General features: G+C 37.7%; 1 protein-coding gene across 1 annotated transcript in view; it reads right to left on the bottom strand.

Moving 5' to 3' along the window:
- Positions 1 to 686: 686 nt before the first annotated feature.
- The window catches only part of spon1b (spondin 1b), a 45792-nt gene continuing 32357 nt past the window's right edge, over positions 687 to 14121 (bottom strand). The window contains exons 8-16 of the mRNA XM_041795288.1: positions 12347 to 12548; positions 11418 to 11558; positions 11238 to 11313; positions 9154 to 9336; positions 7644 to 7814; positions 6135 to 6302; positions 5776 to 5934; positions 2021 to 2278; positions 687 to 1934 (exon numbers count right to left, since the gene is read on the bottom strand). Coding sequence (XP_041651222.1) covers positions 1771 to 1934; positions 2021 to 2278; positions 5776 to 5934; positions 6135 to 6302; positions 7644 to 7814; positions 9154 to 9336; positions 11238 to 11313; positions 11418 to 11558; positions 12347 to 12548 — 1522 coding nt within the window. The 3' untranslated portion in view covers positions 687 to 1770. The remainder of the gene's footprint in view (positions 1935 to 2020; positions 2279 to 5775; positions 5935 to 6134; positions 6303 to 7643; positions 7815 to 9153; positions 9337 to 11237; positions 11314 to 11417; positions 11559 to 12346; positions 12549 to 14121) is intronic.

Below are 14121 nucleotides of genomic sequence, written 5' to 3'. Positions count from 1 at the left end.
GTTATACAGCAAATAGTCCATTCTTCTAGCTCCATCTTGTGGAGTAAAAGTGTAAGTTCCTCTGCAGACCCTGGGCTACAAACTGATATTGCCGTACGGCCAGTCAGAAGCAAACTTAATTTCAGTTGACTGATACTTTATATAGATATCTCAAACTGCAGCCTTTCACCTGACTTAGAGCTGTGATCTTCAAAACATGTGACAGTTGAAAGACTTGGCGGCAGACACATCTGGATGCAGATGCTTTGATCAATCCTTAATTATGGCTGATTCTGATAAATAGCTGCTGCTTAAATTCTTGTGTGTGTATACTTTTGCTGCATATGGACTACATATCTTGTATTGTGCTGTTTATGTATGACTGATTTTAAGTCTTTCAAGAACTCTCTTTACTGGTGCTGTCTCGGCCAGGACACTCTTTAAAAAGAGGTTTTTAATCTCAATGAGGTTTTCTCCTGGTTAAATAAAGGTTAAATAAATAAAAAAATGTGTTTTTTCAGTTTTGCCTTCCCCTTCTTTTGGGTCCTACAGACCAAAATTATTGCGATGTGTTTTTTTCTTTACTTCTGATTACAATCAGAACTGTATCAGAATGGTACCCCAACATGCGGTATGTAAACCATGATAAAGCAGTGGTAAGTGCAAAACAGGGATCCAGAAGCCATCATTTTCACATTAACATGTTTAATGGAAGCATAATTTCTTAGAAAACAGTAAAATAGAGGCAATAAAATAAAAACAGATTAAAGTAAAACTTCTTTGAACAAATCATACCAGAAATAACTGAAACATCTGCTGAGTAACAAAAAATATCCCTCTTCAATCACAAGGCAAAAACAAGCACAGTAAAAATATGTGGAAAAAGTGTACTGTGACAGTTTTCCAGTAAGTGACAACTGTTAGTTGTGCTGTCCAACAACTCTTATGCCATAGACACATCTGGAAAGTTTTCCATAGAACCTTTGTCACTACACATCTGCACACCAGTGCTGCACAGTACATGTGCAACACATCTGACAGTGAAACACTAAAACAAAAAACAGGAAGGTACAACAAATGCTAATCTTAATAGGATAAAACATTTATTCTATTTTATAAGAAAGAGTGGTTTTTAATACTAGTAGTGGCAATTTTACGTGTATACCAAGGTTTTTTTCACAGGGTCCCTGTGCCATGTGAAAGTCTATAGTTCCAAATGTAATGTTTTCTAATATTAAACCTACAAAAGCAAAAGGGGGTTATAATATTTATATCTGCAAGCCAATCTTTAACTTGGAGCTTTTAGCTTGTGTGACAGAGAAAGTTAGTCTGACTGCTGGTTATTTTGTCCACTGTGTAGCAGGGTGTCGAAAATTTGTCCACTTGAATAAGTGACCTAATTGCAGAGATGGTATTTAAAAGGCAGATCTTTGCATGGTGTAAATAATGATGAAAAACAGCAGGAGGGCATACAAAGACTTATCTTGATATAATTAAACATTTATTCAATTTTTTCTTCAGCACAACCAGAAAAAGAAGTCACATCCCAGGTGGCAGCGGGTATTTCATTCTCAGAAAATAAATGCAGATTCTTGTGAAAGGAGAGTATGGGGAGTTAAATCAACACTCTCTTTGAAGCCCCAAGGATGACAAAAAACACAGACAAAATATGCAAACATGCTAGACAGCAATGTTTCAGTAGTCTGTTTTATTATCAAAAAAATCCTCAAATAAGCCTTTCATTGGACACAGAAACTTAACCTCTACTCCTCTCTTTACTCAGAAGTGCAACTAGCAGGGATACACATTACAGGCACGGATCTCCTTTCGGTCATTGCAGCTTGCCATCAATGTACCTTTACCTCTTTTCTTCACCATCATGAAGCGTTCCTGGATTCCTCCTCCACATGGTTTGGTGCAGTCTGTCCAGCTTGTCCATGGCTGTAGTCTACAACCTATTGAAAAAACAGAATGCATCTAAATTGTGGTCTCATATCTGCTTCAATAATAATAATATTTAATAAAAATTATTTTAACTAACCTAGCTGATCCTCAACAGCTTCATCTCTTCCCCGTTTACCACTTCTCCTTCTCTTTCCTTCTCCTCCTCCTTTCTCTTCCCTTATTTTTGTTCGGCACTTCCTGATCTTGCATTTCTTCCTTTGGACTGTCTCTGGACAAGCATTACCACCAAACTGGGGCTCCAGTTTGACCATACGTGTCCGGATGGCGTGTCCTTTTCCACAGGACTTGTTGCATTCTGACCACTCAGACCACTCAGATACCATGCAGTCAATAGCTGGAAGGGTAAAAAGAAGTTTGAGAACAAGAAATAATCATGAAAGCTGTGGGTCATCTTATGCAGAATACATAATGCATTAATATGTGATACTTCCTCTAAACAACGTTAGAACAAGTCACATGAAATGTAATCACAGAAGGGATGCAGCAAAGACTATGTCAAATTGACTAGAGCTTATATAGTGCTACTCAAAGCGTTTTTCCACCACTGGTCGGACTCCATTTCAGTCCACATATGGTTTAGAATCATATGTAGATCTGCTTATTTTGTATATATTAATGTCGCATATATCTAAATATGTTTGTATTCTGGGGAAAATGCACTGATTCCAGTTTTTTCTGGATTTATACTTTTATTGTTCTGACTTGCAGGTACATTTCATGTAGATGTTTACACATACTATTTCTTGGGTATGCCTTACTCCTCTTATGATCCCTCGATGTATATGTAATTTTTTATTTGAATTGAAAAATGTCATGTTGGGATACCTAATTAGATACTGATGGACTTCAGCTGTGTTAAGTCACATGTGTATGTTCACGTATTTAAGATGGCTACTCTCAGACACACTCTCAAGTCTGAAAAAAAAAACATGTAGGCCCGAAATGTCAATATGTTTTAAGTGCTAATAAAATATGGGAGCTTTCTGGTCTTCTCGCCTAGTCCTCTAATTTGCTTTTGGATCCTGCACCCCAGGGGTGTCAAACTCAAGGTCTGGGGGCCAAATCCGGCCTGTGGAAAAATAATATCCCACAAGATCATATCATATTTGTATTATTACTGGCCCACTAGTATGAGGTCTGCAGATTTCTTCCTGTATAAAAATGTAAACTTCAACTTGGTTATTTAAAATATCCTCGTTAAACCATAAATCTGAAAAAGTAAAGAGTAAGAAAAATTTCATAAAAAGTGAGGAATGTGGGGAAAGAAATGAATTTGTGTTTTTATTTCATATTTTCAATTTTGCATCTCAAACTTATGATTTTGACTTTTCATCTCATACTTTGACCTTTTCAACTCATAATTTGGACTTTATATATCACATTTTCATTTTTTACATTTCCAATTTTAAATTTTAAGTCATATTTTGACATTTTAAAGTCATCATTTTTAATTCTAGCTCGTATTTTGATATTTCCAACTCCTAATTTTGGCTTCTTAATCCCATATTTTGACTTTTAAATTCGTGATTTCAATTTTTTCTGATATTTTGACATTTCAAATTAATTATTTTTACTTTTTAAATCTTATTTTGACCTTTTAGACTCCTAATTTTAAATTTAAGTCATATTTTTTTAACTTTTTAAGTGATCATTTTGAATTATTAGTCAAAAGCTTATTTCTAGCTCATATTTTGACATTTTCCACTCCTAATTTTGGCTTTTTAATCCCATATTTTGACCTATCAGACTCACAATTTAAAACGTTAAGTCATATTTTGACTATTAAACTTATGATTTCAAATTTGATCTCATGTTTTGACCTTTCAAATTTGATTTCAACTTTCTCCTCATATATTTGCCCCTAAAAACATTATTTTTCTATTTTTAATATAGTGTTCTGATCTTTTGAATTAGTGAGGCAGGCTCAGTTGCTACACTTGGTGTGATAATGTATAATGGTCCTGACAGACGCTGCAGTTAGCTTCCTTTAGCAACAGCAAAAAGATATCTTGAAATTCAAGAGTGGGGCATTATTAGATGTATTTTTAGTTGTAGAAAAAACAATTACAATCTCTTGAGCTTGAGATCACAACAGACCTTATTTCAGACATATAACCTAATACTCTGTCAAAATTTCAGATGTCCAGGCGAGGGTACAGGAAGTGGTAAAATTCTAGCTCACTTCTGCATTTTAGGACTCATTCCTGCACAACTCTTTTGAGCTAAATTCTAGAAATGTTTTTGTCTTGGCTGTAAACAAAACTTGTGATAATGAAGGCTAGATGATTTAAATATCAACATGATTTACTGTAAGAGTGGAAGAAGTAAGTAAAAAGTAAGTAAAAAATATGGGAATGAAAGAAAAGATAGTGCTTTAGGGACAAGCTGAGGTGAGAGTCCAATCACTGTGTGTCCAAAGTTTTGAACTATTAACCAAAACGAATTAAAAAAAAAAAAAATCTTTAAAAGAGAGATTACTTACTTGCCTACTCTTTAAAGGTGCAGTGTTTAAAACTGAATATCAACATCTAGAATTGGGTTCTAGATTGCATTTCTCTGTGGGAAACTGTGGCAACCAGTTGAATTTAATGTATATCTGTAATGTGAATACAAGACAATAACTATTTATCCCTTTTTCCTCTATGTTACCATGGAAACATGTAAAAATCCAAGATGGCGGCATCCATGGAGGGGACCCTCCCTATGTATGAATTAAAGGTTTATTCTGAGTTGTTTTTTTCAAAATAGCTATTTTGGAATTTAGATGACTAAACACTTATTTAGATAGACCGTCTTAGAAATTTTTTGCTTTATTTTACCAAGTTTGTTCAGCTAAATGCTACTAGGCTAAATATTACACACTGCACCTTTAAAAGCACACACATTTCAGATATCACGGATTGCCTGGCTAAGCAGGGTCCATTTTACATATCTCAAAGGTCATCGAGACGCATAGTTCTGTTTGCGACCAGCTGAGTGCTGCAGTGCAGGTGGTAAAGCAAGTGGTGGGGAGAGCAGAGATGTGAGTGTGTGTGCACCTATATGTGAAAGAAAGAGAGATACAATGTTGTCATGACTGCAGAGAGAAGACACTCAGGTGCATCTCAGTGAATTACAATATCATCAAGTTGATTTATTTCAATAATTCAATTCAAAAAGAGAAACTTGTATATTATACAGATTAATTACAAATAGATTGATATATTTTGAGTGTTTATTTCTTGTTGTTTCTTGTTCATTTCTTGTGTTTTCTTTCTTTTTGACTGCTGACTTGACAGATGTCCAGAAGACAATCACTGACATCCTGCACAAGGAGGGTAAGAACCAAAAGGCCATTGCTTAAGAAGCTGGCTGTTCACAAAGTGCTGTATCCAAGCACATAAATGGAAAGTTAAAAGAAAGGAAAAAAGGTGGGGAAAAAGGTGCACAAGTAACAGGGATAACCAGAGCCTTGAGATGATTGTGAATTAAAGCCCATTCAAGAATTTGGGGGAGCTTCACAAGGAGTGGACTGCAGCTGGAGTCAGTGCTTCTAGAGCCACCACACACAGATGTATCCAGGACATGGGCTACAACTGTTGCATTTGTTGTGTCAAGCCACTCATGAAATAGAGACAACATTTCTTCAGCTACCATCCACATTTGTAGATGCAAAAATTCAATTTACTAAATAAAAATAAAACAGAAAAAATACAAATATGGGGCTTTAGAGCATGCCTTTTTGAGCACTACCAGGCACAGACTGTAGAGTCATGGTATCCTTAATAAAATTTTTAAATATATTATGAGCAATGTAATTTCAAGCAGAAGTCCTGTATGTAGGTTACTTACGGCACTCAGGTAGCATGCACTTCTCTATTTGCTCTAGCTCCTCGTTGCACTTGGCAGGATCAGACTTCATCATCCTCTGACGTGTTCGTATGCCTCGTCCACAGGTCACACTACATGCACTCCAGTCAGACCAGGGCGACAGCATGCAAGGAATGGTATCTGCAAACAAATACACACATAAGCCTAACCTCATCCTCGAGTGCCATATTTAGCTGATCAGTCTACCTTTCAGAGTAGAATCAGTTCATACAAAATGGCATAGGAACACATGTAACAATATGTGAATAATAAGTGTATAATAATGTGTAGTATGCACAGCCAAATTGCATTTGATGAAAGAAAACATGTTTGACACTTACGGCATTCTGGCATCATGCATTTCTCCACTTCAGCCACCTCTGTCTTACACATTGATCCGTCTATAGGTGGCATTTTCACCATACGCTCACGCCTCCTCATACCCAACCCACAGGTGACACTGCAGGGTTCCCACTCGCCCCACTCAGTCACCACACAGCTACTGGGTGCTGTGGAAACAACATATCAGGGCACAATTTAAAGAATGCTGTGTTTCAGTATTTCTACCACAGAGAGATCCAGTCTTAGCTTGACTTGAAATTTCATTGTTAAAAATGTTTATCACTACAACTGTCCTATTTCTTCATGCGCACATCATAATAATGTTTACATTGTGGAGGCAATATATGAATGGAACCAAACAGTATACTAATATTCCAGAATTAAAGCAGGAAACACATAAGTTAAGTGAAACTGGAAGTAATTTTGCATAAAAATGAACTCACAGGAATGTTTCTGTCCAAGTAAGGTATTTGCAGCAAAACAAACAAAAAAAAAAACATAATTACAATTACCTCAAAAGAGCAATAGTGTTGATGCACTTGATCATTTTCACTACTGATGGGTTCAAAGAAAAATACGACATTTAAAAAATCCCTTAGTAACAGAAATGTAAGAACATAAGCTTCAAGAAATTACCCCTGTTCCACTTTCTTGAACCTTAAAAAAATCCCTAATGGTGATTCATATTAAAAGATCTCCATGCGTTTACATAAATTTAAAAAAATACAATGATATAGTTTAAAGGACAATACCAAATACCCTTTGCTTCATTGGTGAAAAAATATTAAAGGGAACAATAACTCAAAAACTGCTTCCAGAATAACATGTCAAAGAAAAGTACTGAATCCAGGGCTTCAGCCAAGGCCAGTTTAACCTACACAATTCTTTTTGGTCATGCACAACAGCTCCATGTCAGACTATGCAACAAAAATCTTGTCCTGCCCTGACCAACAGACTGGCCACACTACAAGTGTGATCCCAACCGTTCATCGTATACTGACACCATCACTGCTCACACGTCAAACAAGTATGGATACGGCTAACAATTATGGATGTATCAAGAGGAGGACAACATGGACCAGCTCTCCTTCACATAGAAGTTAAGGTATGCATGTGATAACGTGAAGAAAATAAAGAGCAAACGCTGTCCTGTTGGTAGGCATCAGGATTCACATCGTTGTGACTGTCTGGTCAGGGTGTCAGACTAGACGACAATGTGAGAACATTTATAACATGCTAGTTGAGTCGTGGTTGTGGGGCCTCTTGGATGCGTTTGTAATTATGTCATACCACAAGACCATCTGTGGTTCCTGATGCTCAAAATCAGGCCCGGTGCAACGATGAGCTGACACTTGCAGTTGGGCCAAAATCTGGCTGAATTTGTGTAGTCTGAGCCGGCCTTTAGTTTGACTTTATCATGCAGTCATTTACGAAAATAAAATAAAAATTGGTTTAACTTTTTCACCTTTATCAAAAATCTAAAGAGCATTAAATAGGGAAGAACTCACAGCATTCATCATTAACCACACACTTCTCTGTCTCCTCAGTGTTGAGCTGACAAAGTGAGCCATCCTCAGGATATTGTTTGACATAACGCTCCCGAGATCTCATCCCCATCCCACAGGACACACTGCAGGATGACCAGCTGATCCACTCTGACATCATACACGCCGATGGCTCTGTTCAGGAGAAAGGGAAATTAATTTGCAGGTAAAACAACTATTACATTTTTAATAATATTAGATTTTTCCTCTTTTCTATATATGGAGGGAAGTTCAGCATTGGGCCCAGTTCTCTTTCAATTATGTCTGTCATCAGCTGTCCTATCCATCTAAACCAACAAAACTCTAAAAGGTCATATTTAGTCAGAAAAAAAGCATACTGAGAATGACAAATTTAGGATTTGTTTGCAAATTACATAGACCAATATTTAGGCTTTTTAAGATATAACCTGTCGACTAACAGATACGCATCAAGACAATAAGCACATTGTTTTGGTGGTTCTTTTTTAAATTCGAAATGCAGTATCAGAAAATCATGTAAATATAGGAAAAAAAAAGATCATATTAAAACTAAATTGGGCAGTTTCTGTAGAAACTGCAGCAGAATGATTTTTTACACTTGTTGCAGCCACATTTGCTTCAGCCTACCAGCTTTTCCTGCATCCATAGCCTGCCCAAGAGGTACGTAATAATTGTAAGCTGCAACAAAAATATCCCCAAATCCTCTAGCACCACTAACAGCTGAAACTGTGTCAATTAGCATGCATCATTTTAGAGGCACTGTAAAAGCTTTGCTGAATTTTGTTATTATGAATTTTATAACAAAAGACTGTTTTACAAACTGCCATAAGGTGGGGCTATAAACACTGACGAGGTGACAAAGTTTTGTCCAGTATTACCTATCAATCCTCAGTGTCTAACATATCTTGTCCCATAATAATCAGTGCCCTTTTGGTATAAATAGACAACACAACAATTGGTACTTACTGGTACTTGATTAGCCACAGTTGTGGACGAAGATCCCTAAATTAGAATTAATTCTGTTTGGACATCCTAGCCAAGTTTAATGGCCAAAACAATGTTATTATACTAGATGCAGAATAAAGGATTGCTTGCATTTTTGAGACTGTTAAACAACTAGCCATCACTTTGAATCAACTTGACTTAATATTATGAACTTCTTGTAACAAATAACTAGCTCTAGGTATTCATAAGGTTTTGCTTTGAATGGAGAAATAAAATTTAAGAGCACAATGATGAAAACATTTCTGGGTGACAAATGTATTCCCAGATGGGCCAAATAACTAATAGTATTCCTTGACTAATAACGTTTATGTATAAGAAAAACCTGGCTGAGAAAGCTCAGTCTCAATTGAATATTCAACATAGATGAGGATATTAGAATCTGGCAATAAGTTTACCTTTACCTGGTAGAACCACTAACAGTTAAACTACAGTGGAGTTAATCATGGATCTCTCTGGCAACATTTCTATTTTCAGAGTAATTTGTTTTTACCTTCTGTACTGCATCCTGGTCCCATGCAGGGCTGAAAATCTTGAGTGTGTGGACATGGTACACTGAGGTCAAGTTGGGCCTTTAGCATCCTCTGCCTCATCCTGCGTCCTTTTTCACATGTGGCACTGCTACAAACTGACCAGGGGGACCAAGCTGAGTAGATACATGTCTCTGGTGTGTCATCTTAAAGTGAAATTCAAAGGATATTTGTGAGATTTGTTCAAAAACTGAGGTTTGTCCAAGATTATTTAACTGATTGGCTAAGATGGCACTGTCATTATTACCAGCTACACTTACCTTTTCCAGTTTCTATTTATCTCTCATTCCCACTTCAGCATGGTAAACATTTTAGCTATGGTGCATCAGAGGGCTGAGATTAAGGCTTGGGATTATAAAAATAAATTAATACATAAAATAGCATGACCAAAATAATACACTTTCACTATACTTACAATTTAACACTGACGATAAAATCTAAAATCAATCACATTCCAAACATTCTTTAGGCTATCAGAAATAATTCAGTTTGAATCCTGAACCACACATTTCTCTTCTATCCGTCTACCCTTTTTAAACAGGAAAACACTGCTGAGACTGATGATCTTTTTCAAGAGTGCCTAAACCACAATTTACATTTCCATCTAAAATTAAAAGTTCTTCTGGTACAGAGCAGTTTAACTAAACATACAAAATTAGCACCGATATAAAATAAATAAATTTCTAAAACTGGTTCACTGTTGTGGATAACAAATGAAAATAGCTTAGATGTAGCAAGTCACTTTAGTGGTGTTGCTGTAACTTAGCTTGCAACATTTCACACCGATTGGTGATGGTTTGGAGTTCTTACTGTAATGAATGAGACTTGATAAAGTGAGCCAGGCTTGACCATCTAGCCACTTTCATGGAATACTCCAATGCTCTATGAATGGAGCTTAAGTATCACCTTCAAAAATGTGCTAATTATTTCACATACTGATTAGCTTAATCACATTTGCGAAATTGCATAATAGGATCTCTTTAATGTGCTTTATAAATAAATTTGGATTGGATTGGATTGGATGTTACTTTGAATTATTCTTTAAATATTCCATATAGTCAGATGCATTAAATTTTCTTAAACCATCACAGAATTTGTAGCTGGTTGACCATACAGATTGTAGTCATGCTGCAACAGGCATGCTAGTCAACATGCTGCCTATGTTTCCAGAACAGCTGGATCATTTTCATTAACACATAAAGTATATAACACTCATACAACCACTGGGGCTGTAACATACAGTGAAAGTGAATGTGTTGCAAAAGGGTCTGAATCTCAATCTCCAAACCCTGAGCCCTTAAGGACCTAATTGACTAGAGCTGGAAAGTGATTGAGTGTATGAGACGACAAGGGCTCAAGTGGTATAAGTAGGAACGGGGACAGCCCTGACAGCATGGTGTCATGTTAACTACGATTGCAGTATTTGGAATGTTAATTTTACGGTTATTGCTTCCCTTGCAGAGATAAAAACATGCCTCACCTATAGGTCTATTTCTTCGATGGATAAAGGCTATTTTATATACTATATTATATACTTACAAATCTTTTTTGCACCCTCTTTTTTTATCTGTTTACATTTTCGCTCTTTTCACATTGTTTTTACAGGGTTCACAGGCAGGCTTCCCCAGGGCATCCCTGTCATACGTCACAGTGCTATGAACTATGGGTAATTCCCTAATGCTATGTCTGCAGACATGCCCACTTATGGAAAGGGTGCATGAAGGGCTAAAAAAGTCTGCGAGAGATCCCTCTCGACTTGACCATTTGACAATGGGACAAGCCCTAAGGCCTCACAGACTTGGTGGGAACATGCCTCAAAGTCAGTGAGGGTGAGAGTGTGGACATTGAGACTGAGCCAGAGAGATAAATAGGGTAGAAGTTAGTTCAAGACCATGGAGTAATACAACACCACGTAGTAACAAACAGGTTCTGAATTATAATTTGAGAACCATCAAGCTTTTGGGAGAAACAGAACTCTAAAACATTTTCTTTAAGGGTTAATCAAGAACTCAAGAAATCAAGAAGGGGTTTGTGTCATTTACAATACCTTCTTCATTCCCTTCCTGTCCAATATCAGCAACAATGTCATCAATTGAGTCTGGCACCTTATTGCACTGCTCTCCCTGCATACACATAGAAAAAAGGTGGACACTTACAACACACACATGCACAAACATACAATAAACACACACACACACACACACACAAGCTATGTATTACATTGTACCTTTCTTGCAATGCGTTCCAAAACTACTCTGGCCACAGGGGTAATTGCCCCACCCTCAGGGTCAAAGAATGGGCTCTGAGGGTGGTCCAAACTGGTCAGAGGGCGAATCTTCTCCTGAGGAATGATGGGCCTGTTTGGCGACTGACAGAGGAAAACCAAAGACCATTTGTGAACTAGAAAGGTATTTAGTTCTGGATAATACAAAGTTTAAGCTGCTGTAATCATGATCTTAAAGGGGACATATTTTACTCTTTAAAGACAAGTTAATATTGGTCTCAGAGTTCCCCAAAACATGCCTGTGAAGTCTGTTGCTGAAAAACACTCCAGTATAAGATTTTTGTATGTCTAAAAACCCCTCTGTTGCAGCCCTGCTCAGAACAAGCTGTTTCTGTGGCTTTAAATGTAAATGAGCTGTCTGACTCCACCCCTTTCAGGAAATGGATGTGGCTTTCCTGCTCTTCCTCTCAGAAGGATTTGTCACTAAACATGTTGAAAAAACTTGAAGACTGTGAGATTATAGCCATTATTCCATAAAGTAGAATGGAGTCCTATAAATGATCATAAATGACTGCTGATAAGTCCTAATTTAACGTAGTGCTATTTACCAACACAGTCATCAGTTTATTATAACAGCTTATTGTGATGACAGCCCGTGATCAAATGGCAGTGACTGCAGGCTGCAGGCAAGAGCCCAATGCCACTACTCTGCCACTAACTCCTTTAGTGGTAGGTTGTGACAATCCCAGTTTGCTGATTTCAAAACTGGCCAGCCTCCTATATTCTTATCCTGCAGAGCCAACCACACATTTTCCTCACATCTCCCGTTTCTGAGGACCACAGAGTTCTCAATTGTGTAAGCACTTCCTCTAAAACCAGTTCTACTTCGACTGCACCATCATGGATAAATTATTGAAAACAAAACCCATTACCTCATAAGTGACACCGTTGTCAGTGCCTGCATCCCAGGGGATGAGGTCTGTCACAAGCCTCTGCACCCAGCCACACTCCTTGGTACAGAGGTCCTCTCCTGACAGCCCCACATTCCAATCTGGACTTGGCCCAAGCATGGTAAGAAATGACATCAGGTGACGGGTCTTGTCCACAGAAAACTCTGCCGATGGTGGTGCTCGCCTAATGAGGGGTTGGACATTGACAAGGGTCAAGGAGAAAAAAATGGGGAAAAACAACAACACATACTGTTAAACACTTTTATATGATTCATTTCATTCAATTCAATGGATTTCTGGTTCTTGGGGAGAGGGGAGGGGTACATGCTTTTGCTAGAAAAGCCTGAAAAAGTGTTTTTTGCATAATATGTGACCTTTAATGTCAGCTACGCAGAAAATTCCGATCATCACAAACAAAAAATAGCAAACGTGATATCTTCATACGAGCGCTACGTCATTAGTTTGTATAAATTCACATCAGCACAAGAGTGCAAAGCGGCTGCATCTTTATGTGTTTCTTGGAACATAGCACAGCTAACAGCCAGTGAAAATTTACATTATATTGTTGTACTGGTGGTCTATTATCATATTAAGAGTACATTTTGTCTGGTGTGTCACTAAATACAGAACTCATTTCTATTCACCTGAAATTACAGAAGAAAGAATATCTGCGGACAGTCAAAAAATTTTAAGGTGTCATGGTTGGGAAAAAAACGATAAGTAACAAGTCCACTATACAGTATCTACTGCAGTATCAAAAAACCCTGAACAACAAACAAAGACTTGGGGACAAAAAGGTAACGTCAGCAATGAACAAACACTTCCAGGTGTGCATTAGGCTTAAAATATATTATACTTTGGCTCCAGTATGTTTACTAACCTTCTAAAACCTTCATTGTCCGACACTGAAAATAAGTAGCTGTTGGCCTTTGGCGATATATTCACCGATATAACTTGTGATCTGTCGAGCCCACACACTGTTGTGTGGAGGTGGGATTGTGCTTCTTTAGGAGTCTGGCCTGGCTGGATTCTGCTCCTTGCATCTTTGTGAATCTTTTTGGGGTGATGATTTGCCAAGTGGCTCCTAATCCTGTTTGTATTCCACATTAAGTGTGTCTGGAAGTGTCTGCATATTGTTTATCATTTTAAAAAGTCGCCGGAGCTTCCATCTCCATCTGGGTGACAGTGTCTTACTAGGTAATGTTGGTTATCCTGCAATTGGAGGGCTGTGGGTTTGATCCTGGCTCCTGCACGTCGATGCATCCTTGGGGAAGACACTTAACCCCAATTTGCACCCATGGCTTCCTTGGTGGCGTGTAAATGTGTATGGATGTGTATGAATGTGATTTGCTAATACTCTTTCATCTCTGTTAAACTCTGTAATCAGTGTGTGAATATGGAGTGAAAAGGTGTGAAGAGGTAGGGAGTGATCTGCAGTGGAAAAACACTGAGTAGTCAGATGACTAGAAAAGCACTAGAGAAGCTTCAGCTTGTCACTCAGTTCCCCTGTTGCTTCTTGCTACTTGTAGCATCCGGTATTTTTGTGCTGTTAGATTAAGCCTGCCAGTGGAGCGCAAAGGATGATGGGTATGCAAGGGCTGATGGTAACTGTAGTTGTCACTTTTCTTACTCTGATCCACTAAATAAACTACACTTTCTGCCTTGAAGACCTATTGTTTGAAAGCAACACATATCCATGACGGTGCTGAGTAGGGGTGGGTAAAAATATCGATTAATCGATGCATCGCAATATTTCC

The sequence above is a fragment of the Cheilinus undulatus genome, linkage group 9 (assembly GCF_018320785.1).
Source record: "Cheilinus undulatus linkage group 9, ASM1832078v1, whole genome shotgun sequence".
NCBI classification, from domain to species: Eukaryota; Metazoa; Chordata; class Actinopteri; order Labriformes; family Labridae; genus Cheilinus; species Cheilinus undulatus.
Note: the sequence above shows the minus strand (reverse complement) of the source record. Positions and strands in the feature narration are given on the sequence as shown.